A 27,963-nucleotide genomic window follows, 5' to 3' on the forward strand; every position below is an offset into this window, starting at 1 on the left:
CTATCCAATCTCTCTTCATAATTGAAGCTCTCCAGCCCAGGCAGCATCCTGATAAATCTCCTCTGCACCTTTTCCAGTACAATCATGTCTGTCCTATACTGTGGATTCCAAAACTCCACACAATACTCCAGCCCTCGTCTAATAAACATTTTATACAGTTACAGCATCATGCCCACTGCTCTTAAACTCGATGCTTAAATATTTTGTCGCCTGCCCTGATACCTCCTTAAAGGACTTGGTGTCAATTTATTTTCAATTTTAAAAGATGTGGGTGTTATTGGCTCGGATGGTATTTATTGTCCATCCCTAATCGTTCTGGAGGCGGTAATGTGCTCCCGCCTTGAACTGTTGCAGTCCTTGGGTTGTAGGGCCACCCACTGTGCTGTAACTGGAGGGGATTTGAGGATTTGATTCAACGACAGTGACGGAACGGCAATATATTACTACATCAGAAAGGTGAGTGGCTTGGAGAGAAATGTAGAGGTGGTCTGGGCAGGATAACTCCAGCAATCAGGAATGTAAATCTCTTGCGTATGTCCCACAGAAGTGCACTGGTCAACATTACGTCAGGGTTTCAACGCACAGCAGTGACATAAGTTACTCTAGACACCTCTCCCTGTTTCAGAAAAATTTGCTCTTTACGTGCAGAAGCACTTACTAATTTCATTCCTAAAATGTTTGGCTCTAAATTTAGACCTTACCTTCGTCCTAAACTCCCCACTCAGCGATAATAGTTTCTCCAAACGTACCCTATTTGTTTCATTATCAATCAATCAAATCAGACGTTAACCATCAAAATGCCAGGAATTACAGGAGCAAAATACTGCTTCTAAATCAGAATCTGAAATAAAACAACTGAACTCTGGAAACAGCAGATCTAGCAGCACACAGCGTCCATGAAGACTGAAACAGAGTTAACATTTCACATTGATCACTGTTTGTCACTTTCAGTCCTCATGAACAGTCAACAGTCTGAAATCCTGACTCTGTCCCTCTCTCCCCAGATGCTGCTACATCTTCTGAGTATTTTCAACATTTCCAGTCTTAGTTACCCTAGTTTGTGTAACATTTGTACATAATTTAACCCTTGGAGTCCTGGTTCCATAATGATCCTTTAAGTAAAGCTAGTACGATGAACAGGCCATTTTCACTGTAATAGCAACTTTAAAGCATTGGGTAACGTAACTGCTTTTCAGGATTATACTGTGAAGTGTGGAAAGGTCTTGATCACATACTAGGATCTTCAGCTTGAAGCAAATGTCTCCAATTTAAAGCAATCTGAACACTGATTCCATAAACTGCAGGCTTGTTTACTGTTACTTTACATTTATCAAGAAGGTTGCAACTGCTGTACACAAATTGCACATTGGCAACAAACTTCAAACAGCAGCTCAGTTGAACAAATATTGAAAAGCTACAATTTAGTGGGTTTTAATCAACACACGGTACAGGAATCCTAGAACTAACCCAGAAGAAAAAAATTGCTACCCTCCCATCAGATCACTAAAACCAACCCATTACAAAGTTATTTTAACCAGACTTTTGAGAAGCAAAACAAAATTCTCAGCTCTTAATTCTTACGCTAAACTACCATCTTACTCAGTATAAAACCTAACACTAGAGTGTACAACAATGTAATTCATTTCACTGATTGGTTTTTAAGTAGCCATGCTGACAAAGTTCCCAAATTAGTACCTTCAGCTCAATGTTCTTGGCCCTCTACATTGGCTGCAGGGCTGAATAAAATATTGTACTATGCACTGCTGGCTTCTTCCCTCTCTGGCATTAATAAAAACTTTCAGGGGGTGGTTGGTGGTGAAGGATGGATGGCAGCAATTATGTAATTTTGAAAATATTGCTTAATTTCCAACCCTCCCACACCCAAAAAAAACCTTCCTTGTGGATTATGTACACAGCTTACTATTAACTGAAAAAATTCAAAAGTTACCTTTTGCAACCACCCAGAAAAAGAAATCATCTCGTAATTTCAATTAATGGTCTTTAAATTCATGGGAGTTCATGTAAACACATCTACTTGTACTAACTAACTTTTATTATTTCTGCCTTTCATATATTTCACAACAGTAAGGATCATTTGCCAAACAGTATCTTTCAATATAATCACAATTGAAGAAGTCCTGGAAATACACAGCTGATTAGCATTTGACAGAGAAAGTGAGGTTAACATTTTGAGTGTACAGCATGGAAACAGACCCTTTGGTCCAACCAGTCCATGCCCACTATAATTCCAAACTAAACTAGTCCCACCTGTTTGCGCCTGGCCCATATCCCTCCAAATATTTATTCATGTACTTATCTAAATGTCTTTTAAACATTGTAACTACCCTCACCCACCACTTCCTCTGGAAGTTCATTCCACACACGAACTACTCTGTGTTAAAAAAAATTGCTCATATCTTTTTAAAATCTTTCTTCTCTCACTTTAAAAGTATATCCTCTAGTTTTGAAATCCCACTCCCTAGGGAAAAGTCACCTATCATTCACCTTACCTATACACCTCATGATTTTATAAACCTCTATAAGGTCACCCCTCAACCTCCCATGCTCCAGTGAAAGAAGTCCCAGCCTATCCTTAAAATTCAAACCCTTAATTCCCATCAACATCCTGGTAAATCTCTTCTGAATCCTCTCCAGTATAATAATATCTTTCCTATAACAGGGCGACCAGAAATGGACACAGTATTGAAGTAGAGGCCTCTTGTACAACCTCAACATAATGTCCCAATTCCTATACTCAAAAATCTGAAGGCAACATCTGCTTGACCTTCCTGCCTATATGTGATGCAAACTTCAAAGAATTATGTACCTGAACTTCCTGTTCTGCAACACTACCCAAGGCCTGACTTTTCCTTGTATAGGTCCTGCCCTTGTTTGTTTTACCAAATTAAATAACATCTGTCATTCCTCAAACCATTAACTCCACTGATCAAGATTTGTAAGCCACGATAACCTACTTCACTGCCCAGTGATTTCCAGTGAGGCAGGTGCTTTCAGATTTCTACGTTAGATTGTCACTATTTGTTCTGCCTTTTCGATTCTGATTCTTTCATCTTCATTCTTCAAATGCAGGGAATCAATCTACTGTGAATAAGACATTTACACCCTCTCCTTAGCTCGCCACCCCATCCTATCATTGGCTCGTGAATATACATAGAAACAGAAAACTGAAGCAATTGTAGGCCATTCAGCCCTTCAAGTTTATTGCACCATTCAACTGATCATCCAACCCAATAACCTGTTCCCCCTTTCTCTCCATATCCTTTGATACTTTTGGTCATAGAGTCATAGAGAAGTACAGCATGGAAAAAGACCCTTCTGTCCAACCCGTCCATGCCGACCAGATATCCCAACCCAATCTAGTCCCACCTGCCAGCACCCGGCCCATATCCCCCCAAACCCTTCCTATTCATATACCTATCAAAATACCTCTTAAATGTTGCAATTGTACCAGCCTCCACCACTTCCTCTGGCAGCTCATTCCATACACATACCACCCTCTCCGTGAAATAATTGCCTCTTAGGTCTCTTTTATATCTTTCTCCTCTCACGCTAAACCTATGTCCTCTAGTTCTGGGGAAAAGACTGTCTATTTATCCTATCCATGCCCCTCATAATTTTGTAAACCTCCATAAGGTCACCCCTCAACCTCCAACGCTCCAGGGAAAACAGCCCCAGCCTGTTCAGCCTCTCTCTATAGCTCAAATTCTCCAACCCTGGCAACATCCTTGTAAATCTTTTCTGAATCCTTTCAAGTTTCACAACATCTTTCCGATAGGAAGGAGACCAAAATTGCACGCAATACTCCAATAGTGGCCTAACCAATGTCCTGTACAGCCGCAACATGATCTACCAAGCCCTGGACTCAATATTCTGACCAATAAAGGAAAGCATACCAAACACCTTCTTCACTATCCTATCTACCTGCGACTCCACTTTCAAGATGCTATGAACCTGCACTCTTTGTTCATCAACACCCCCTAGGACCTTACCATTAAGTGAACTCTTTAGTCCTAAGAACTATATCTAATTCCTTCTTGAAAACTTTCAATGTTTTGACCTTAACCACTTTCTGTGGCAGAGAATTCCACAGGCTCACCATTCTCTGGTTGAAGACATTTCTCCTGTCCTAAACGGTCTATCCTATCCTTAGACTGTGATTCCTGGTTCTGGATTCTCCAACTAGCAGGAACACCCTTCCTGTGTTTGCCACGTCTAGTCCTCTGAGAATTCGGTAATCTTCTATGAGATTTCCCCTTCATTATGTTAAATCCAGTGAATACATTATTAATCGGTCCAGTTCCTCTTCATACATCAATCCTGCTTTCCCAGTATTTGGTCTGGCAAACCTGTATTTACACACAATTGCTGTCTGTGGAGTTAGTCCTTATTTTAAAAGAAGATTCTGATCTCAAGGGCCAAAGAGCTTCATGCACTACTATTTCACCATTCCATTTCTATCATGACAGTTGAAAGAAGATTTTTCAACTTCTGTGAGTCTAATCTACGTAACACAATGGAGCAAAGCTCAGCACGTAACTCCCACTAAACAAAATTCTGATTGCTGCTGTTCTGGTTTTGGAGGACTCTGGACTGAATGGCCTCCAATGCCATGTCATTCTCATCTTCTGGTTCTAAGCCAGCTTTTGTTTAGCTGCTGACCAAAGCTTTTGTGCGCTATGCACTGCATCTTATAGTAAATGAGGACTATTTATTTCTTTCAGGGATATTTCTGGCAGTCTCCTGTCACCAGGTGTTGACATTGTCTGGCTAGCAGCTGTTGGGTGGGAAACAGGAAAGATGCCATGGAATTTTTAACCATCATTCCATGTAGAGCAAAAACACTCATTTATCTTTGACAATTTGTCCTCAATTTAATACGACCATAATCAAGTAATAATCTAGTATCCCAGATTGTCAATTGCAGGCCTCTGTATGTCTGAAACAACAGCTTATAACTCTGCAAGATTCTCAGTAGTTAACAGGAGGCAGTCCTGATATTCCAATGTGAGTAACGGTTAAGAGGAAGAATATGCTTGTTTGAAACTTGGGTCAAATAGTGTGTGCAATGATAGAGAAACACTGCCAGAGTCTGCTAAATATAAGTTGTTTTTGAGTTTGATACATTCCTTGAAAAGGAAACAACTAACAGGAGTACATGCTGTTCAAGTTCACAAAACAGAAGCACCCAACTGCCTTCCGTGGTTTCTCGGATTGGGATGCTCACAGTATACAATCCACTTACAAGCAGGAAATTGTACAGCATGGACAGAGGTATAGTAGGGTATCAAGGAGTCGTGAAATGCTAACTCTCCAACTGAGGCAGTGTAGCAAGGTCTGGCCTGCAGGAAACAGGGCAACACTTCCTTGACTTCTGCCTTGGGATCACTCCCAAAAAAGAAATTCCTCTGCAAGATATTATCCCAGTCATTCTCTGGCCAGAATCAGCCAAGGCTTAGGCAACAGAAAACTGGTTTTCTTTGGAACAATGCTTTCAGGCACAGAGTCAACTGCATTCTCATGATGGAGACTGTGTTACATATAAAATCTGTTTTAATTAAGAAGATCTTAGAGTTCAGAGGAAGATGTAAACAGAGCAATGGAAACATCCAAAATCCAAGGACATGGAAAAGATAGATACTCCAGGGAAGTTGGGATTAGTCTAGTTAAGTAACAGTATCATATACATAAATGCAGAAAAATTGCCCATCATGGGAAACCAAACAGAGAATCAGTCTTTTCTACAATGGGCTAACATTCCATTTTTATTCCTCCAGTTTTTCTGGGTATGATCGTCTTTCACCATCAACACTAAAGTCATCTATCAACAAACACATTGAGTTAGACCCCATCAACCAACCCCTGAGAAAGGAATAGGAAGTGACTTCAACACAGGAAATAACATCATAACAGGAAATGGCATTGCCAACCCAAAGAAGCCCAGACATACAAATAGAAAGCAGGAATTTTCAGCAGTGCTTTGCTTGAGGCCCACTGAAGACGTTACCTAGTAGGGTGACGAAACGTCTGGAAATGAACCTTCCAGCTCAGCGAGCAAACCTACATCCAAAACCTCAACCTGAGCTATAAATCTTCTCATAACTCACTAAAGTCATCGTCAGGAAGATGGTTAAATTAGCAACAAACTTGTTTATGCTTTACGTTAGAGCGACAATGTGGAAGAAATTTCCACTTCATAACATTTACTTTCATAAAACAAATCATGAAGTATCAAATAGTAATGCAGATTTTCAGTTAGATGTTAAAATTTCTCTCTGCTCATTTGGCAAATGCTTCAAGTAGCTCTTACAAATGAATGGTCATTTGGACAAGTGTGGCTTAACTGAGAAGAGGCGGCATGAATTTGCTGAAGGTAAACTGTGTTTAATTGTGGTTGTAGGTTAGCTTGCCGAGCTGACGGGTTGCCATGCAAACTATTCATCACCATGCTCGGTAACATCGTCGGTGTGGCTTCTGTGAAGCCATAGGTGCATTGATGATGTTACTTAGCATGGTGATGAAATGTGTGCATGACAACCCAGCAAGTAGTTGGGTGAGCTAACCTACAGTCACATCCACAACCCGAGGTACAAATCTTTGCAAGAACTTGTGTTTAACTGATTTGATTGAGTCTTTTGATCGACACATCAGAGAGGTTTGATGAGGGCAATGCAGTTGATATGGTGCATTTGGATTTCCAAATGTCTTTTGGAAAATGAACACCATTCTGAATTTTGGGGAAACCTATTCAAAGGTTCCAAAAAGGTTACCCATTATAATACCTGTTTTAAGTAAGGTTTCGATTAATGAATAAAGAAACTAAGTTGAGAAAATGGAAGTGACTGGGAGGAGTCTATTTCTTAATCCGTGTTTTGAGCATTTAGAGTTCAAGCATCAGAAGCACTGTTAAAAGAAAGGCAATAGAAAGGTATAAATTTGAAGTTTACAAGTAACAATAAAATCAACTGCGAGAAGTTGGCAAGAAATCAAAAATTGCTGGAAATGAAAGCAAGTTAGCCAGTGCCTCGAAGGAGAAAAATAATATTCATGTTGTAGGTATTTGCCCTTCTTTAGTACTTCAACTGCTTTGTCTCCTTACAAATAATAGCAGGCCTGCCACACGCATCTAACAAGTTCGGAGATTGTGATTAATTTATGTTCCTCTATTGTAATACATCTGGCAAAAGCTGGGGCAAAACTACAGCAATGTTGAACTTACATGTACAAGATCTTGTTCTACTAAGGACCAAGAGAAAAAAAATAGACAATTTCTTCCACTTCTCATAGCCTGGGAAATTTTGTGATCTTTGGGTGAAATTGATATGCAGTCAGTTTTGCCATACCTCATTGGAATGAGTCCTATTCTGATGTTTGGCTCGGTCTGATGCATTGGAGAATGCTTTGTTGCAGCCTTCATGTTCACAGACGTACGGCTTCTCTCCAGTGTGGGACCTCAGGTGAGTCTTCAAGTTCTCGAGACGTGAATAAGCTTTGCTGCAGCCTTCAAACTGGAGAAAGAGAGCAAGACAGAGACAGAGAGAGAGAGAGAGAGAGAGAGAGAAAGGGCAAGGATTACATTTAGAAGACAAGTCTGGGACTATACACCACATAGAGTCATATGGTGTGGAAACAGACATTTGCATTTATCAAAATTAACTCCATCTGCCATTCCTCAGCCCACTGGCCCAGTTGATCAAGACCCCATTGTACTCTCAGATAACCTGCTTCAGTGTCCACCATACCACCAATTTTGGTGTCATCAACAAACGTACTAACGATACCTCCTGTATTCTCCTCCAAACCATTTATATAAATTCATAAAACACAGAAACAGACCCTTTGATTTAACTAGTCTGCTCCAATCAGACATCCCAATCTGACCTAGTCCAACTTGCCAGGCCCATATACCTCTAAACCCTTCCTTTTCACGTATCCATCCAAATGTCTTTTAAATATTGTAATTGTAACCGCCTCCACCACTTCCTCTGGCAGCTCATTCCATACATACACCACCCTCTACATGAAAAAGCTACTCCTCAGGTCCCTTTTCAATCTTTCCCCTCTCACCTTGAAACTATTGCCTCTAGTTTTGACTCCCCTACAGTTATAAAAAGACCTTGGCTATTCACCGTAACCATGCCTTTGATGATTTTATAAACCTTTACAAAGTCACCCCTCAGCCTCTAATGCTCCACCCTAATGAGTAGATCTAGCAGCAATCCTCACAGTACACTTGATCACAGGCCTCCAGTCTGAACAACAACCCTCTACCACCACCCTCTGACTCCTAACTTCAAGCCAATTTTCTAACCAATTGTCTAGCTCTCCCAGGATATCAAATGATCTAACTTTACTAACCAGCTTACCATGTGGAACCTTGTCGAAGGTAAAAGTGCGCTCTTGTTGAGTCACTGGGCAAGAAAGTTCTATTGCACTGAGCAGAGCATTTCACACTGTCGGCCCCCTTGATACATTAGGGGCTGAAGGACTTGCTATCGAGACCAGGATACATCTCTCAACTCTGTTCTCTCCAACCAGAAGCTGCTGCCAACATAAGACAGCAGCCCAACAGCAGTTCACTCTGGAAGACTCCCATCTGCCCCGCTCCCACCACCTCCTCTGAAATGACCTTTCCCCACTGCAACACTGTTGAGAAGAAGACTTCAACAATGCACAAACTGCGTCACCTTACTCCACCTTTTAGCACCTTTTCTCCCTCACTAGCCAGTAACTTTATTAAGATTGTCAGGATGCACTAGTTTATGTATTGCACTAAATTTTTCAGATATTAAACAATTAAGTGCAACCAATGAGTAAGTATTCAGTGCAAATCTTAATTGTTAAAGAGCCTGAATGGAATATCTTTCTTCTAACGTAACTGTAGAAGCTCACGGAGGAAAAAAAAGGTGTACTTGTTCTTGATTCAGTTGGTTTGCAAGGCCAGAGGCTAACTAAATGACTTATGCCAGGCTGCAGGCATTAACATCTGACACCAATTATTTGTGGGGAAGTAGGCTGTGACCGAATCCATCATCAGACAGCAGTTAGCTGACAGCAAGCATGAACTGCAGGGAGGGAGTATTTCATGAATGGAAGCGTCTGTTCCAAGACATTCTCGGAAAGTTCTGGAGTTAATGGACCGAATGTCAAAAAAATAAATCTGCGCCCTCATTTGGAGAATTGAGAGAAGAACCTCTCATTTGCTAGAGTCAATTGGAAATAGATGCTGCCAGAAGAAGTGGTTTTCTCCAAGCTCTTGTGAGCATTAAGAGGCAGTGGATTGAGAATATTATCTATATCCAGTGTTGAAGAGAATTAAAGAGACAATGCGGTTTAGAGATTGTAGTTTTCAATCCATCAAACCCAATCTCACAATTCAACACCCTCGAAAATAAGGTGTTGAACCATTAAAAAGGCACTTGGCTCTAAACTGGTAATTGAAGAAAATAATAAACAATAAACAGAGAAAAACATTGTATGCCTTGCAATTCTGAAATAAACACTGGGCCAGCAACACTTGGGCAGCTTCTGATAAGGAAGAGTAGCTTAATATTCTGGATTGGAGATCCCTTTTTACAATTATCAAAGAGGTTCCTCATCCTAACCCTCCCAATTGTTCTCGACCTGCTATATACTAGATTTTCTGCTCTTATTAAATAAAATAATGTTGATAAAAGCAGATATTTTAGTGAAGTAAATTAAACACTAAGAAAAACAGGGATAAAAAAATATTAGCGGATGAGCGAATCATGCTTCAATATGATTCACAGGACTGAGATTTATTTGATTGTTCACGAGTTCAGTCACACTTAAATTAGACGGGTTAAGATAATAGCTAGATTTCAACATGGTAATATTTTTGACACTCACATCTTTGTGATTTTACATTGTTTCAGTTCTGCATAATTAATAGGAACAATATTCCCTTTTTCTTTCTCAACTTCCTAAACTTGTAAACTGATGGTGTCTTCCTTCAAAGCTGCACCACTATTGGGTGGAACGGGGTTAGGAGGCAATGGGTGTAGGGATAGGATGCTGTTGAGGATGGGAGCACAGCTCAATGGTATATATTGGTTACACAATGCAGAATCAGATAGGTTTAATGGGCCCGTGGGTCCTTTGTTGGTTCCTTTGCAGACAGTGATATATATATATAAGATCCTGAGGGGACTTGACTGGATGGATGCTGAAAGAATGCTACCCTTTATGGGAGAGATAAGAACTAGGATAAAAATAAAGGGTACTGCTTTTAAGAGAAAGATGAACAGAATGTTTTTCTCTGTCAGAGAGGGTTCTGTGGAACTCTTTGCTCTAGTCAGCAGTGGAGGTAATGTCATTGAACCTTTCAAGACACAGGTCGATAGTTATTTGACTGACAAGAGAGTCAAAGGGTATAGGGAGTTGACAGGAAAGTAGAGGTCACAATCATATCAGCCATGATCTAACCAAATGGAAAAACAGGCTCAAGGGGCTGAATGGCCTATTCCTGTCATGCTTACGTTTGTGTGTTCTATCTTCATACTAAATCAACCCAGCAAAGTCAACAAATTGTTAATTAAACTATGAGCATTGGCAATGCTTCAAAAGTAAATTTTATCTAAAGTATTAGTTTTAAGATCTTGCACACAAGTCACTCAACAAAATCTGATTTTATCATGTTAAGAGTTTCACTGTTGGAGTACCTTTGAATTTTGGGCATTTGAAGTTGATGTTTGATGCACTTTCATCAATCAATTAAGATGATTTTGAGGAAGAGAAAAAAATTAGTCTGGGAAAGGAACAACTGCTTTCTAAACTTTCCAAAAGTGGTATGTTTTTAAGTAGGGCGCATTTGTTTTTAACTGGCAATTACAAATCAGTCTGTGATATGCCATAATCCTCATAAGTGATGCAGATCTGGAAGGCTGCTCCATCATGTCTCTCTGCAAAGCTTTTTATCTAGTGGAAAGTATCCTATGTTACATCCTTGCCAACTTTCTGCAGCATTCCAATGGATTCTTGGAAGAAATCCCATACAATCATTCCAAATCTTGCAGGATTTCAGTATGTTGATATTTTTGTGAGACTGTTATATCGCTGAGTTATATTAACAGGCTACAAGGCCAGTGAGCATGTGCACTTATTTCAGGATGAGTTAAGTAGTAAAATTATTTTTAAAAGGCTGTAATTAGTTTTCATTTAACAATGCTTAGCATGCCACAGAGGCATTGAACTGAATCTGGGCATCACTGGGTAAACTGCATGAGTGGTTCACACACACAAATAAAGGCCTGAAAAGGCACAGGGGTGGGAGTTTGTTTTGGCCCAGTTTTTGGGCTCAAAATAGACGGCATTCTGAGAGTGTGCACCAGAAGCTAGAGAACTGGAGCTCCATCAAAATGGGGCCCCAGAATCAAAGACATACTGCCAGCAAGTTGTGGGCACTGTTGAGGCAGTTCACTGCTTTTACCAGGGTGGTACTGAGGTGCGGTTGCCCATCCATGTCCAGTCCCCCAGTGGGGGGAGGCAGCAGTATCTCTTGTGATCAACGAAGGGTTATGGATAAGGGAGAGTTTCTGATGGGGGCAAGAGGTTGGTCCAGTTGTGGGGAAAGGATTAGTTTAATGATGGAGGAATATGGTCATGGGGGAACAGTCCAGTTGTAAGGGAGGATGGATCACAATTGCCTGATCTTAGGAGAAGGGCCCATCATGGGGAAAGATGTAGATCATGGGGGGTGTGGGGAAGGAGCCTGATTGTGGGAAGAGGTGTCCGATCGTTGGGGAAGGAGCCCGATTGTGGGAAGAGGTGTCCGATGGTTGGGGTAGGGTTGTGGAGGTGGCTGGAGTGTGGGAGGAGGTGTCGGATGTTTGGGGTACAGTGTTGGGGGAGCTGGAGTGTAGGAGGCGGAGTTGGATGGTTGGGATAGAGTAGTGGAGGGACTGAAGTGTTGGAGGTGGTGTCGCATGGTTGGGGTAGAGGGGTGAGGGACTGGAGTGTGAGGGGAGGTGTCAATGGTTGGGATAGAGTGATGGGGGCTGGAGTGTGGGTGGAGGTGTTGGATGGTTGGGGTAGAGCGTTGAGGGGAGCTGGAGTGTTGGGGGAGGTATCAGTGGTTGGGGTAGAGCTGTGGAGGGACTGGAGTGTGAGAGGAGTGTACCAATCATGGGCCAAAGGGTCAATTCGTAGATTTTGGACAGGGGTACATCTGTGAAAGTGGTAGGAGGGAAGAGGAGTAGCCTAATTGTGGGGGACACAGGATCCCATTGTGAGGAAGGGGTAATTTTATGTAGGCCCTTTTGGTCCCAGGGTGGGGTCCATTTGTGTGGGTGGTTTTAGGTTGGAGAGGCTGGGTATTAGGTGGAGGGAAAGTGATCAGTGGGGCTCAGTGAGCAATAGTTTACAAAAAGCTGACAACAATCTTCTGGATAGCACTCCTACTCCAGCTCGCTCCATATTCAGTTCAATCCAGCAGACAAATACTATCGAGGCTTCCAATGATTGGAGTCAGCACCCTAATGATAGACTTGTTTATAATATTTTGTTTCTTTCATTACATCATCTGCTCGTTTCAAAGCTGCGGTGTTCCCCTGTTATCATGGTCATTTTTCCTCCCTGTTCCCCAGTGACCTAGTGGGACAGACAGTCATATTTACATCTAACTTTCGTCGTTTAAATGTGGGTGGAGGAAATTGATCTCTACTTCCTGACAGTCTCAAGACAATGTGCTTCCAAGTCCCTGGTGGGAGAGAGTAATTCACTTTCTCATTCTGGCACTGCCCATCACGTAGGTCAGATATTCTCAATTTTAGACTTTCTGGGGTGAAATGATTGAATCGAGCCATTAATGCAAACCCATTTAAGCAAGATGGGTTAATGGCTTTGCCATAATAATTACTTTTGTCACAGAGCACAATTTCAATCTCTCTGAATCCGGCCAGCACTCTTAATAATAAGTGTTTTACTATTAACCTCTAACTTTGGCATGAAACTGTTCTCTCGGATTCATCTGGATGGAAATCCACTGAGTTGCTAACTCGACAGAGGTATGTTTTTCTTAAAATGACTCTTGCATGAGCATTTACAGGTGAAGGAGCGTGGAAATGGCACTGATGGGAAATGCATGCATAGCTACGAATTTCTCCATGGGTAAACATTAAGTTCATTGTGCTGAGCAAGTGAATTAGTGCTTAAACATCTTCTAGTCCAGACACTTCGGAAGAAGCGATTTCAGTTTTAAGATACCTTTGCGCATCCAGTCATCCCAGTAGAGAGTCTGTAAGGTGGTGAACATTTTTGCTGTCTAACACAAATAACTACACTTCTACTTTCTGCATCTGAATTCCATGAAATAATAATTAAAGTGCAATAGCATTGCGTCCCTTGAGCTACAGCTTCTTGTCATTTTTATTCATCATTCTATTTAAGGAGAAGTATAGACATCAGAGCAGAAAAACAGCTTTTGTGACCTAAGGACATATATTCAACAGAGACCATATATTCTAGAGTCATTTGTGAAAGACTAACATATGCTGTCGTGCAGGCAAATTGCCACTATCAACGCTCTCCATTTTCAAGGTAAAAGAGCATTCTCCCCTGTGTCGAAGAAGTTGATCTCTCCTAATGCAACACTAAGGCATCTACCACTGATGATAACAAACAGCCTCACCCTCACTGCTCTACAGAATCTTAAATAGATTGTGCCCAGGCAGATTGTACTAAAGCTTTTTGCTCCAGTGTTCTGCTAATGCTCATAGTTTAGACTTGCACATGAAACAATCTCCACTTTGCATTTACACGCCATCTTAAACATTGCATGATTAATGCTTTAGAGGACTGGTTGCAGAGCTAGGTGTCAAGTAATGTCATTAAGAGAGAGACAGAGAGAGAGAGAGAGGGACGATAAACACCAGTGCCCAATGATGGGGTAGGAAAACGGGGAGAATCAGAGAAGTGAAGAAGGTTGTAGAGTTCGAGGGGGTTACCGAGAAAGTGAGGGATTATAATCTTCACTGCACCATATATAACATACCAGAAAAAACTGAGAAAAGATTGCAACCAAGTAAAGCTTTCTAATATTTTGCTGTAGGAATCTTTCAACAAAGTCCAACAAAAGATCTACATGAAAGATGTCAAACCCTTTTCTTTTCTGCTTAAAGACACTACATTTCTAACCGTTTCTATATTTAGGAAAAAAAATTGAACACTGCTGCTGATTGAACTATCCTTTGGCTGTGAGGGACTGTCACCGCTGATGGCATTAATTACATTAAGGGTTATAAGGATATGGTTCTATCCTGTCAGAGAGTAATCAACTGCAGGCAGGACTTATTCTCGGGACTGACAGAGCTCTGTGGAACTTGACCATGAGAGATCAAAGCGTATTATTAACCCACATTTTCATGTAAACGGTGTCAGCTCATCCCTTAAAATCCAGATTACTTCCTTTTCACCAACAAAATCCATGAGGAGCTGTGGCAGAACAAGAGTCAATAAAGGGAGAAAGGCACAAGTGCCATTTAATTTAATTTGAGTGTCAGAAGGAAATGTAGTAAGGCTATCCATTTTGGCAGGAGTAACGGGAAGGAAGACTATTACCTGCATGGCTATAAACCAAGACAGGGGAATGTGCAATCAGACCTTGGATGTCCTCAAACACCAGTTGCTAAAGGTAAGCAGGCAGTGCTGAAGGCAAAGAGTATACTGGCCTTTGTAGCAACAGGATTTGAGTGAAGGAACATGGATGTCTTACTGTGATATTACAAGGCATTGGTTAGACCAGATCTCGAATACTGTGTGCAGTTTTGGTATCCTTATCTGAGGAAAGATGTTCTTGCTGTGGAAGGAGTACAGCGAATGTTTACCAAACCGACTCCTGGAATGGTAGGACTGATGTATGAGGAGAAATTGAATTGGTTAGGATTGTATTTTCTAGAGTTTAGAGGACTTTTACCAGGAATAGACAAGGTAGATGCAGTAGGTACATTCTCAATGACATGAGAAGCCAGAAGCAAGGATCACAGTCTAAGGATGGGGATTAGATCATTTAGAACTGAGATGAGGAAAGATCTCTTCACCCAGAGAGTGCTCAGCTGTGAAACTTACTACCACAGAAAATGTACGAGGCTAAAACATTATATGATTTTAGCAATAAGTTGGATATAGCATTTCAGGTGAAAGGGATATGGGGGAAAAGCAAGAAGAGGGAACTGAGTTGGATGATCAACAATTATCATAATAAATGATGCAGCAGCTCAAAGGACCTACTCCTATTTGTTCTGTTTCTATGTCACTTTCCTTGGGCTTGACAATGTAAATGTTCCACAGATCTATTTGAGGATGTCTGTCCTGACTCACTATTGCAAAACAATAATTACTTTAGAACAGGAAGAGATAATAACAGAAAAGCTGGAACAGTGGACTAGACATTCCTCCTGGTGATATTAGCCAGTGACATTCCAATGTCTGTTCAATCAAGTTAAGAATTGGCACATTGAAAATGAATATTAAGGGCAGTTAGACAGTTCTAACAAGAGGTTAAAGGAGTGCTTGTTTTGGAGCTATAATTGCTCCAAATCATCTTACAATATTGCTGAAAGATCTTGAAAAATGCTATCAAGTTACTAAGCAGACTTGGCTGAGACTGAAATGATTAATTTCATTTTTAATGTTCCATTTTCTGAGATTCTCCACCTTAGAAGAAAATGAGTGGGAGTTTGAACACAGGCAAATGTTTCTGTACTCATTGTCCTTACTACTGTGTAACTGAAATAACAGCTAATGCTCTTTTTTTTAATGGCTAGGATCACTACTTCATTGCAAACAGGTCATTTCTACTGTCATCCACATCAATCAATTTTTTTTTAAGAAAGGGAGCAGTTTTGTTGCAATGATGATTTGGCTGTGTGTCCTATTGGAGACAAGAAAGTAGGAATTCTAGGTTTCAATCACTGTTCTCTCTAGCTGCCAATTTGTTGAAATAAGGAGCTCACTGTTTGAATAAGTTTGTAGCCTGGTATTCTAAATTCAGATCTAAAGCCTCCTGATGTAGTAATTCAGCTGATCTTTTTCATGCATTCAGCTAGCCCAAAGCCATTGTACATTTCAAGGGGATATGATGGTTGTTGCCATCCATGTTTGATGAGATTATAATAGTGCATCAACTCATATTCCTCCCATGCTCATGACTGCTCAATATTGCTCAGGCCCCACCACTTATTGATGTATTCCTCATGTCACCATTCCACTCTGGATTTTTCCAGATGCTCCCCAGCTCTCCAGTTGGTAAACTTACAGTGCACTTGTGTGGTTTCTCTCCTGTGTGTCGTCGCATGTGCACCACCAGCATGTACTGCGCCTTGAATGGCTTCTGTTCCCGAGAGCAATCCCGCCACCGACAAACAAACTCCTTCTTCTCTCCGTGGATGTGCTCATTGTTAATGTGCTGTCGGAGGAAACAAATCAAACGGCTATGAAGGCTCTTCGGGTAGATTCACATTTCTATAAGTCTAAGATTTCTGCACAAAATAAAAACATTGAAAACGTTGTTCTCTTTTAACTTTCTATTACTGAGCTGTGTTTTCAGCCAGAGTAATTGGTGTAGTGAGCTGAAGTCCACTTCAGAGTTAAGAACCAGTTGTTCATTCAACAGTTACATTCAACATTCACTCAACACTATCATTTCTGAGAGTCTTCTATAAAGTCCTGCAGGCAAACCTGCACAAATGGGGTTTGCCTGAGTTAATATCAGCATCAGGTTTGGCTATGACATCTGCTGATGGTTATACAGCCTGAGAACCACAGCAACACACATCAATCCAGGGATAATGGGACTCTAGGCAAATTCGGGTCTCACAAAGCACCCCAGAACTAGGGTCCAAAAGGAAAAACCAGTAAACCCTCAGAATGACATGTATTGTGCCGAACCTTTTTATTTTACTATTCATTCATGGGGGCAGGACATCGCTAGCTAGGTATTTATTGCCCATCCTTACTTGCCCAGACAGAGTCAACCACTGTGGGCATTGGTCTGGAGTCATGTGTAGGCCAGACCAGGTAAGGATAGCAATTTCCTTCCCTAAAGGACATTAGTGAACTAGATGGGTTTTTACAACAACGGACAATGGGTTCATGGTCACAATTTCATCTTGATTTTTACTGAATTCAAATCTGCTGTAGCAGGATTTGAACCCAGGTCCCCAGAACATTACCTGGGTCTCTGGGTTAACAATCCGTTGCATTCCCATGGACTCATGTCGTCAATGCATTTAGTCTATCTGTTCGGAGATGTTGTGATACACCTCCAGGGCAAGTGGGACTTGAACCTAGGCCTTCTGACCCAGAGCTGAAAATGTGTTGCTGGAAAAGCGCAGCAGGTCAGGCAGCATCCAAGGAGCAGGAGAATTGACGTTTCGGGCATGAGCCCTTCTTCAGGAAAGGCTCTCTTGAAGAAAGGCTCATGCCCAAAACGTCAATTCTCCTGCTCCTTGGATGCTGCCTGATCTGCTGTGCTTTTCAAACCACACATTTTCAGCTCTGATCTTCAGCATCTGCAGTCCTCACTTCCTTCAGACCCAGAGGCAGGGATACTACTACTGTACCACAACAACCCTCTCAAATTGCCTTGTAAATTTCAGATCTGTAAATCCAAAAGTGTACATACACTAAATAGACTGCAGCCGTTCACGAACACAGCTCATCTCCACTTCTCAAGGGCAACTAAGAATGGGCAGTAAGTGCTGGATAAGCCCATGAGTGAATTAAAGAATTAAGTATATTACGTGCAAATAAAATAAGCAGGGAAAAAGTAGGGCCCATTAGGAATCAAAGTGGCAATCTACATGGAGAGCCAGAAGACAAAGGTTTCATATGACTGCTTTGCAAATGTATTCAAAATAGAGAAGGGGATGTAGGTCTAGAAATCAGGGAGGGTGACTGTGATTTAACACATTAGCTTTCAGAGGGAGGAGTTGTAGGAAGCTTGATAATGGATAAATAACCCAGGCCCAGATGGGATGTATCCAAGGCTGCTGTTGGAAGCAAGTTTTGCAACTAAGAGCCTCTGGGATCCAGTATAATTTGTCAAATTTGTTTCAAAATTGGCTTAATGGCAAGAAGCAGAGGATGATGGTCAAGCAGTGTTTTTGTGACTGAAAGCTTGGTGTACCACAGGGTGCTAGGTCCCAATTGGTTTGTTTTATACATTAATGATTGAGTTACGTATTTAGGAGGTATGATCAGGAAATTTTCAGATGCCATGAAAAAGTAGTGGTGTGAGGAACAGGATGTACATGTATTTGGAAAGGCAAGGACTGATCAGGGATAGTCAACATGGCTTTGTGTGTGGGAAATCATGTCTCACAAATCCGATTGAGTTTTTTGAGGAAGTAACAAAGAGGATTGATGAGGGCAGAGCGGTAGATGTGGTCTATATGGACTTCAGTAAGGCATTTGACAAGGTTCCCCATAGGAGACTGCTTAGCAAGGTTAGATCTCACGGAATACAGGGAGAACTAGCCATTTGGATACAGAACTGGCTCAAAGGTAGAAGACAGAGGGTGGTGGTGGAGGGTTGTTTTTCAGACTGGATGCCTGTGACCAGTGGAGTGCCACAAGGATCGGTGCTGAGTCCTCTACTTTTTGTTATTTACATAAATGATTTAGATGTGAGTATAAGAGGTACAGTTAGTAAGTTTGCAGATGACACCAAAATTGGAGGTGTAGTGGACAGCGAAGAGGATTACCTCAGATTACAATAGGATCTTGACCAGATGGGCCAAGAAGTGGCAGATGGAGTTTAATTCAGATAAATGCGAGGTGCTGCATTTTGGAAAGCAACTCTTAGCAGGACTTATACACTTAATGGTAAGGTTCTATGGAGTGTTGTTGAATGAAGAGACCTTGGAGTGCAGGTTCATAGCTCCTTGAAAGTGGAGTTCGTGGTAGATAGGATCGTGAAGAAGGCGTTTGGTATGGTTTCCTTTATTGGTCAGAGTATTGAGTACAGGAGTTGGGAGGTCATATTGCGGCTGTACAGGACATTGGTTAGGCCACTGTTGGAATATTGCATGCAATTCTGGTCTCCTTCCTGTCAGAAAGATGTTGTGAAACTTGAAAGGATTCAGAAAAGATTTATAAGGATGTTGCCAGGGTTGGAGGATTTGAGTTACAGGGAGAGGCTGAACAGGCTGGGGCTGTTTTCCCTGGCGCATCGGAGGCTGAAGGGTGACCTTATAGAGGTTTACAAAATTATGAGGGGCATAGATAGGGTAAATAGACAAAGTCTTTTCCCTGGGGTTGAGGAGTGCAGAACTAGAGGGCATAGGTTTAGGGTGAGAGGGCAAAGATATAAAAGAGATTTACGGGGCAACTTTTTCACACAGAGGGTGATAGGTGTATGGAATGAGCTGCCAGAGGATGTGGTGGAGGCTGGTACATTTGCAACATTTAAGAGACATTTGGATGGGTATATGAATAAGAAGGGTTTGAAGGGGTATGGGCCAGGTGCTGGTAGGTGGGACTAGATTGGATTGGGATATCTGGTTGGCATGGATGGGTTGGACCGAAGGGTCTGTTTCCATGCTGTATATGACTTAATGACTCCTGAGACTACAGGATGTTAAAGGTAAGCTGGTCAGATAAGTTGAACTACAGCACACAGAATTTACTCCTGAACAGTGTGAGGTGACCCATTTTGGGAGGACTAACAAGGCAAGGAAGCACACACTAAATGCACAGAGAGCACAATGGATCAGCACTGCGCATGACCACAGCTCCATAAAAGTAGCAGGCCAGGTAGATGAGATGATTAAAAAGGCATATTGGAAATTTGCCTTTATTTGCTAAAGCACTGAATATAAGAGAAAGGAGGTTATACTGGAGGTGTTGATAATGTTAGTGAGACCACAGCTGGAGTACCGTGTATGGTTATAATCACTGCACTAAAGAGAGTTTTGACTAGGATAGTTTTGACTAGGGTCTAGGATAGCTGAGGGAGGACCTGATTGGAGGGGCATAGACAGGGTAGATAAGGCAAAAACTTACCCCTTAGTAGTGGGGTCAATACCAGTAAAAAGCGGGAGGTTTAGAGGAGATTTGAAAAATGATTTCAGCATCAAGGAATTTAAAAAGTATTTTGATGAGCATTTGAAACGTTAGCATACACGACTTCAGGCCAAGTGCTGGAAAATTAGAAAGATGAATAAAAACAAAACAAAGAACTGCAGATACTGGATATCTGAAACCAAAAGAGAAACTGCTGGAGAAACTCATCAGCTATGGCAGCATCTGTGACAGAAAGCAAAGTTAATGCTTTGAATCTATTGAGCATTCTTTAGAACGAGACTCTCATCAGTCTGAAGAAAGGCAGGCGATGGCCTTGTGGCATTATCGCTGGACTATGAATCCTGGAAACTCAGCTAATGTCCTGCGGACCCAGATTTGAATCCTGCCACGGAAGATGGTGGAATGTGAATCCAATCACAAAAAAATCTGGAATTAAGAATCTACTTCAAGATCATGAAACCATGAATGATTACCAGGAAAAAAAAAACCTATCTGGCTCACTAATGTCCTTCAGGGAAGGAAATCTGCCACCCTCACCTGGACTGACCTACACATGACTCCAGGCTCAGAGCAAGTGGTTGACTCTCAGCTGTCCTCCGAATTGGCCTGGCAAGTCACTCACTTGTTCCAATCCACTGCAGCGGTTCAAGAAGGCAGCTTCTCAAGGGCAACAAGGGATGGGCAATAAATGCTGGCCCAGCCAGTGATTCTCATGTCCCATGAATTTTTTAAACATGCTATTAGAATTGTAGCTGTTTAATGGCTGTCAGACACATGAGGGACCGAAGGGCCTCCTTCTATGTAAAAACTTGATGATTCCATGATTTCAGTGTGGAGCTCCAGTACACCCAGTAACTTTTCCAGGATAACTGGGTTCTCCCTCTGGCCTTGCATTTGAGGAAAAAATTGAGGAGACGGAACGTACAATCATTGAACCTGGAAAAATGAAGATCAAAACTGCTTCACAACTATGTCTTTCTGAAAGAAAGGAAAGATTGAAGACAAAAACACGTGCAGCCAATATTGAATCCTTAGAAACGGTAATAACTGAGATAAGGATCTAAGTGACGCAGCTGCATACAGAAAGATAAATCTGTTGTGTGTAGAGAAAAATGGAAACAGTGCTATGGTATTATCTCACACCCCAGGTTAAATTGCCAAAGCCCATCCCCCACCGATATTCAGAATTCTGACAGGACCATTGTACACAAAGTGAAACCAAAACCCAAATCATTTTGTCTTTTTTCCCTCTCCTTAATTGAAACTTCAGCCTATTCATGGGAGATGCTGGGCAGACAGTGAAACAACAAACTCCCTTGCTTGTGAGAAGGTGCTCACATCGACGGTGCATTTGACTGAGTTTAATTAGCTTTGGTGAAGACACGTCAGTGGGAGGGGAAAGGAGGAAAGCTTGCATCCATAGACTTCCTGTGCTGAGGGAGTGGGGTCCTGGCAATCGCTTGAAAGTCTCTGCAGGCGAGTCCCTCAGCAGACTGACACACCAGTGTGTAATGGAAAACACATGCTGCTCCTGTTCTGCTTCACTACAGCCCTGGTATGTGAGGAGACACTGGTCTTTAGAAAACAAGCAAGCTGAATGCAGGCTTGTCATCTATTAGACAAACTCCACAATAAAATGCACCTGCTGTCAACAGCTTAAGCTTTTGGCAGGAGGAAAGAACCGGCTTATGACTAAGACAGGTCCTGGGAAGGGCGGCCATTAATTAGAGATCATAATATTTCCGCTGTTCCTGCATTGTGAGTCGACAATCCTGTCCACTCCCAGCCAAGCAAACCTTTTCTTCTCTCTCAAGTACCCTGCTATTACTGTGCTTTTTACATCTGTCTCCACTTGCTGACTAAATAATATGTAAACAATTGACTTACTCCAAACAAATGTAATTTAGATGAATTTGTATTTCATTAGTGCCAATTGAGGCATAGACTGGAAATAATCATCATTTTAGAGTGCTCTCTGACAGTGTAGTGCCCCTCACTCTGGGCCAGAAGATCTGACTTCTTATCAAATAGTCAAGGTATTTTCCCCAGGGTAGGGGAGTCCAAAGCTAAAGGACATACATTTAAGATGACAGGGGAAAGATTGATTTGGGACGTGAGCGATAACATTTTCACGCAGAGGGTGGTGTGTGTATGGAACGAGCTGCCAGAGGAAGTGGTGGAAGCTGGTACAATTACAACATCTAAAAGGCATCTGGATGGGTATATGAATGGATAGGTTTAGAGGGATATGGGCCAAGTGCTGGCAAATGGGACTAGATTAGGTTAGGATATCTGGATAGCATGGATGAGTTGGACTGTTCCCGTGCTGTACATCTCTATGACTAGTCCCACTTGGTCTAAAAGAGTGCTGCAAAATGGCTTAATGAAAGATTATTTTGTATGCATACAGAAGGGCAGGGCTTGGGAAATTACCCATCACTTTTGATGGCAGACATTATCTGCATTTTTACATCGTGAAAAAGAATTTGCATTGATATAGTATCTTGGCCATCCATTGCCAAAAAAAGTGTGTTTTAAATTGAAGAGTGATAGATTTAGGACAGATATTCACTCAGAGTGCCTGCAACAGTAGTAGACTCACCAACGTTAAGGGCATTTAAATTGGCATTGGACATACATATGGATAATAATGGAACGGTGTAGGTTAGATGGGCATCAGATTATTTTCACAGGTCAGTGCAATATCGAGGGCCAAAGGGCCTGTACTACGCTGTAACATTCTTTGTTCTAAGTGTAGACACTGTTGTATTTTAGACAAATGCAAATGCCAATTTGTGCACAGCAAGGTTCCACAAGTAGCAAAGTGCTAAAGATTGAACAGTCCATATTTGGGTTTGAGCTCTGGCAGATTGCAAATGGAGATGATGAATTAATGCTGGTTCCTGTACTTGAAATATACTTGGTTCCTTAAATGAAAAGGAGAAAGTGAGGACTGCAGATGCTGGAGACCAGAGTTGAAAAACGTGGTGCTGGAAAAACATAGCAGGCCAGGCAGCATCCAAGGAGCAGGAGAATCGAAGTTTTGGGCATAAGACCTTCTTCATTCCTGAAGAAGGGCTTATGCCCGAAACATTGATTCTCCTGCTCCTCAGATGCTGCCTGGCCTGCTGTGTTTTTCCAGCACCGCATTTTTCAACTCCTTGAATGAAAATGTGATTAAAGGCTTGTGTTTTGCACTGTATCTTGTTTCAAGGTATTCATGACCTTTCAGATTTATCTGGCAAAGACTTTGGCAAAGTCTGGCAAATGACAGGGGCGAAGGGTACCACTTAACTGAAGTAAAACCACCATTATATGGTTCTCTTAGATTACTTACAGTGTGGAAACAAGCCCTTCGGCCCAACAAGTCCACACCGACCCTCCAAAGAGCAACCCACCCAGACCCATTCCCCTACATTTACCCCTTCATCTAACACTACAGGCAATTTAGCATGGCCAATTCACCTAACCTGCACATTTTTGGACTGTGGGAGGAAACCAGAGCACCCGGAGGAAATCCATGCAAACAGAGTGGGGAGAGTGTGCAAACTCCACACAGACAGTTGCCTGAGGCGGGAATTGAACCTGGGTCTCTGGCGGCGTGAGGCAGCAGTGCTAACCACTGAGCCACCACTTATTTGAGAAGAAACCATAGGCAGAGATCTAATTTTATCATGGGTTATGGCACTTGATACAATTAGGTGTACCAAGAGAAAGTAATTAAGTAACCAAAGGACTAGCGCCTCTGGGCTAATAAGATGAAATCCCAGTCTAATTATCTGGTTACATGGGTTCAAATCCTACAAACGCAGTTGCTGGAATGTAACTTCAATCCATGATGTCTGAAATTTTTAAGAAAAAGTTTCAGTAATACTGACCACTGAACTATTTGCTGTTAAAATATATCAAGTTCACAAATGCTTTTCAGAGAAATTAAATCTGCCACCTTTACTTGGTCTGACCTAAACATCACTCCAGATCAAAAGCAATATAGTTAGCTCAGGGGTTGGTTAGCTCAGTTGGCTGTTTTGTGATGCGGAGTTACACTACTTAGCTTCAGTTCAATTCATGCATTGGCTGATGTTGTCATGAAGCACTCTCCTTCTCTCATTCTCCCCTCACCTGAGGTATGGTAACCCTTATGTTCAACCATTACATGTTGTCGCTCTCTAAGGAGAGAGAGCAACCTTATGTTCTGGTAGGACTATGGCGACTTTACCATTGCCTCTGAAATGGCCTTGGAAACCACTTAGTCCAAGTGCAATTTCTGAGAAAGGGTCACTCGACCGAAACTTTAACTCTGATTTCCCTCCACAGATGCTGCCAAACCACGAAAGACTTAAAAAGAAAACATTCAAAGAGCAATTTTATTATTGGGTCAACTAGCTGTACATTGATGGAAGAGTTCATATCTGCAAAAATCTACTTATAGCTTCTCAGCTCATGTTTTTGGCAAAATATTGAACATATAGTACAGACAGTAAGTTGATGCTAATGCAATTGTTCTGGAAAATAAGCAGTAAATTAAGTTATAAGGACTGAGACTGCCCAACAGCTTACTCACATCATACTGAAAGGAAGTGTTTGGGGTTTAATTTCCTGGGCTGTATCTAATTTCTTCGATGGCAAGAAGTCAGGGCTGACCACACAGGGTTGAAAATCCAGCAGCGTGTCAAGAAAGTTAAACCTTAACTGAAGAAATTGGCCGATTTTAATTGCAAAGAAGGTGATTTTTTTATTAAACTTTGTGCTGTGCTGAATCCCATATAATGTGAAGACTACAGAGGATAAGGTCAGGCTCAAATTGTGGGGCCTACACTGTGCAGGCAGAGGAATTACTTCTGTTAGCTTTGATGGTGCAGACATGGAAAAGATATCTCCACTTACCGGAGGGGACCAAAACCTGGGGCTAATAGTAATCACTGATAAATCCAACAAAAAAGTCAGTATAAATATCTTCACACATTGAGAATATGAAGCTCGTTATCGAGTGGAGAAGCTGAAGCAAATAGCAGAGATACTTTTAAGGAGAAGCCGAATAAAAGAATGGAAGTTGATGGGATGAGATGAAATGAAATGTGAAATGTTAATGCTGCGGTTGAGCAGGATGGTCTGCTTTCTTTGCTGTGAAATTTAAGGAACTGGAACCATCTCAGGCTCATTTGGATAAAGAGAATTAGGCAGAATAGTTCAAATAGGGAAACACGCAAGGAAAGGGAGCAAAGTTCCTAGGTCCATCTCTGAAACCATACTGAATGCTCTGAGGTATAAACTTCTGTTATCCTGGAAGGTGATATGTGGAACAACAGAGTCTAAATTTTTAATTAATTCACAAGATGTGGGTATCACTGGCTAGACCAGCATTTACTGCTCAGAGGGCAATTAAGAGTCAACCACAATGCTGTGCGTCTGGAGTCACATGTAGGCCCGATCATGTAAGGATAGCAGTTTCGTTCCCTGAAGAACATTAGTGAGCCAGATAGGTACTTCCCAACAATCGACATGATTTTCTGGTCATTATTAGGCTTTTAGAATTTTTATTGAATTCACATTCTACCATCTGCCACGGCAGGATTCAAACCCGGGTCCCCAGAGCATTACCTGGGTCTCTTTGAATGAGGTTGAGTACCAGAGGATGCAGATTTAAAATGATTGGCAAAATGATCAAAGGTATCTGAGGAAATACCTTTTTTATGGAATGAGTGGCTAGGATCTGAGTGCACAGTCTGTGTACATTGTGGAGCAGATTCAATCATGACTTTCAAAAGGGTATAGGGCAAACAATGCAACTTGCAATGGCCATGGGGAAAGGTTGGGCAAGTGAGTCTTGCAGAGAGCTGACATGGGTTCAGTGGCCTCCTTAGGTGCTGTAATCACTCCATGATTCAATATGAGATCTTGTGATGTGCACACCGAACCGACAGCTACTGCCTCACTGTGCCCTGACTGCTTTCCAGCACTTGGATCAGGCTTTACTCACATGCACCAGTTGTTCCTGAGTGTCGTACTCTTTGTTGCACCCTTCCCAGTGACACACGGTCTCGTAAATGACCTCTGGCTCCTGTTTGCAATCATCTTTATCCAAGTCGTCCTTCACCTCTGTCAGCCCTGCCAGCCGATCCTGAGCAATTGTATAAATTAAGGAAAGGAAGAGTGGAAATTGAGATATCATAATGTTAAATGCAACAGTTCTTGTAACAGTCCTGTATTCCTCTGATCCACTGATGTTCTGATGGATATAAGTTCAATGAATTAACCACCTTAGACATTTAGATATCCTGCACAAATGAAATCAACTCGAGAAATGATTTATTGAACTTCTTTTACCCTCTTTGAAGTTTTTTTATTGTCTTAATATATTTCCTTCGTACGAATCATATGAAGAGATAAGCATGTTGCTAGGCAACAGTTCTGTGAAGAACTATTAAGAGGCAACACAGATGGTCATAAGCACAAGTTTGGCTAAGTTCACACTGTATTCCGCACAGGGATACTATAATTTAAGTCTCAACTTTTCTACCCTTCCCATTCTTCTCATCACCCTTTCTCCTCACTACCCCTGATCCTCGCTAGAAGTGGGAATTCTCATTCTTAAGGAAAATTCCAGATCAGAACAATAAAAACTGGATCCGTCGTGGGTTTGATTTAGAAGAGGACTGATAGGAACAGACATGATATTAAAATATTAAATACTTCAATAAGCAGAATTCTGATAAAGTGTGAAAATTTGGATGCGGATTGTGTACACTAGACAGAATTAAGAGTAACAAGAGTGGGGCCTGCAATAGGAACACTACAGCCAAGACCTGACTTTACAAAGGCATGAAGGAAAATAAGAATCAGACAACAGAATAAAGATACTAACTACACTCCATTTCAGAGAAACAGAAATAAAACCCTCTGAATGAAGTCAAAACCCGCACTGAGTGCACAAGCAATTTGTTTGCACTAATGAACGTACTTTACCGATCAGATATTAATTCCTTTCAGATGGCAATTGTGTGTTTTTTTAAAAATTGTCTCATTAGCATCTGCCCACGTCGCAGCTGGAGATGCTTTTAGGTCATGCGCTTGCTGCTGTTGACGCTCCCTAAACTTAAAACTCGTGAGATGTGGCTCCTGCCCCGAACGTGCTGACTACAGCATGTTTATCTTTCTCTGATATGCTATCTTCATCAATTTTCCTGGCCCCAGATGATTATAAACATAGCCGTCCCCATGCATCATGCCGAAGTCTGACTGGGGCTGCCTCTGGACTAAAGCAGAACAAGGAATTAGTCAAAGCTGGTGCTGTCCCAGTGACAGCAAGGTATTGTATATTTCATTAAAATGTAGTACAGGGACACTTCTTGTAGTTTAGAGTTACAATAAAAAATGGTTTAAAAAGAAAGGAGATAAATTGCTCTTGCTGCTAATTCTCACACATCAGAATGGAAAGAAGACCAGGAACTAAAGGCTTCACTGTATCAAATCTTCGTCTCTTTGACCAGTGACAGAGAGATTGCAGTGCAGTACTTTATAACTCTGAGGTAATAACCCATTAGTAACTCTCCATTACACAGCAGACAGCTCCTGGTGTTGCACTGAGGAAAGAGTCTGGGACTCAACCTGACATTATAACGGCTGGTGTCACCATTCATCTTTTCTCATACAGAATCCTGCACAAGTACAAGGAGCTGCAAGATAGTCCAACACTGGAGGCATTACTAGGATCTGAGTTAATGAGCATTTGTAGCTGAACAGTTGTATTAAAGGAAAGTGTAAGGTGCCTATTCGCACATAATATTGTCTTTCTGTCACAAACCAGCCACATTTTAGTTTTTGTATCTCGATTGAAGTTTTTCTTGAATGCGAATAAATTCCATGATCACTTTTTCTGCAGGTCAAAGAAAATGACATTTT

At 41.6% G+C, this 27,963-nt stretch overlaps 1 protein-coding gene across 6 annotated transcripts in view; it reads right to left on the reverse strand.

Moving 5' to 3' along the window:
• The window catches only part of gli2a (GLI family zinc finger 2a), a 405,451-nt gene that overhangs the window by 32,738 nt on the left and 344,750 nt on the right, over window positions 1–27,963 (reverse strand). For all 6 annotated transcript variants that reach the window (XM_043694210.2, XM_043694206.2, XM_087989319.1 and 3 more), the window contains 3 exons: window positions 26,042–26,182; window positions 16,292–16,441; window positions 7,362–7,526 (listed from right to left, as the gene is read on the reverse strand). In XM_043694210.2, coding sequence (XP_043550145.1) covers window positions 7,362–7,526; window positions 16,292–16,441; window positions 26,042–26,182 — 456 coding nt within the window. The remainder of the gene's footprint in view (window positions 1–7,361; window positions 7,527–16,291; window positions 16,442–26,041; window positions 26,183–27,963) is intronic.

Source organism: Chiloscyllium plagiosum, unplaced genomic scaffold (assembly GCF_037043375.1).
Source record: "Chiloscyllium plagiosum isolate Xiang-an unplaced genomic scaffold, Cpla_swu_hap1 HiC_scaffold_7, whole genome shotgun sequence".
In the NCBI taxonomy this organism is placed as follows: Eukaryota; Metazoa; Chordata; class Chondrichthyes; order Orectolobiformes; family Hemiscylliidae; genus Chiloscyllium; species Chiloscyllium plagiosum.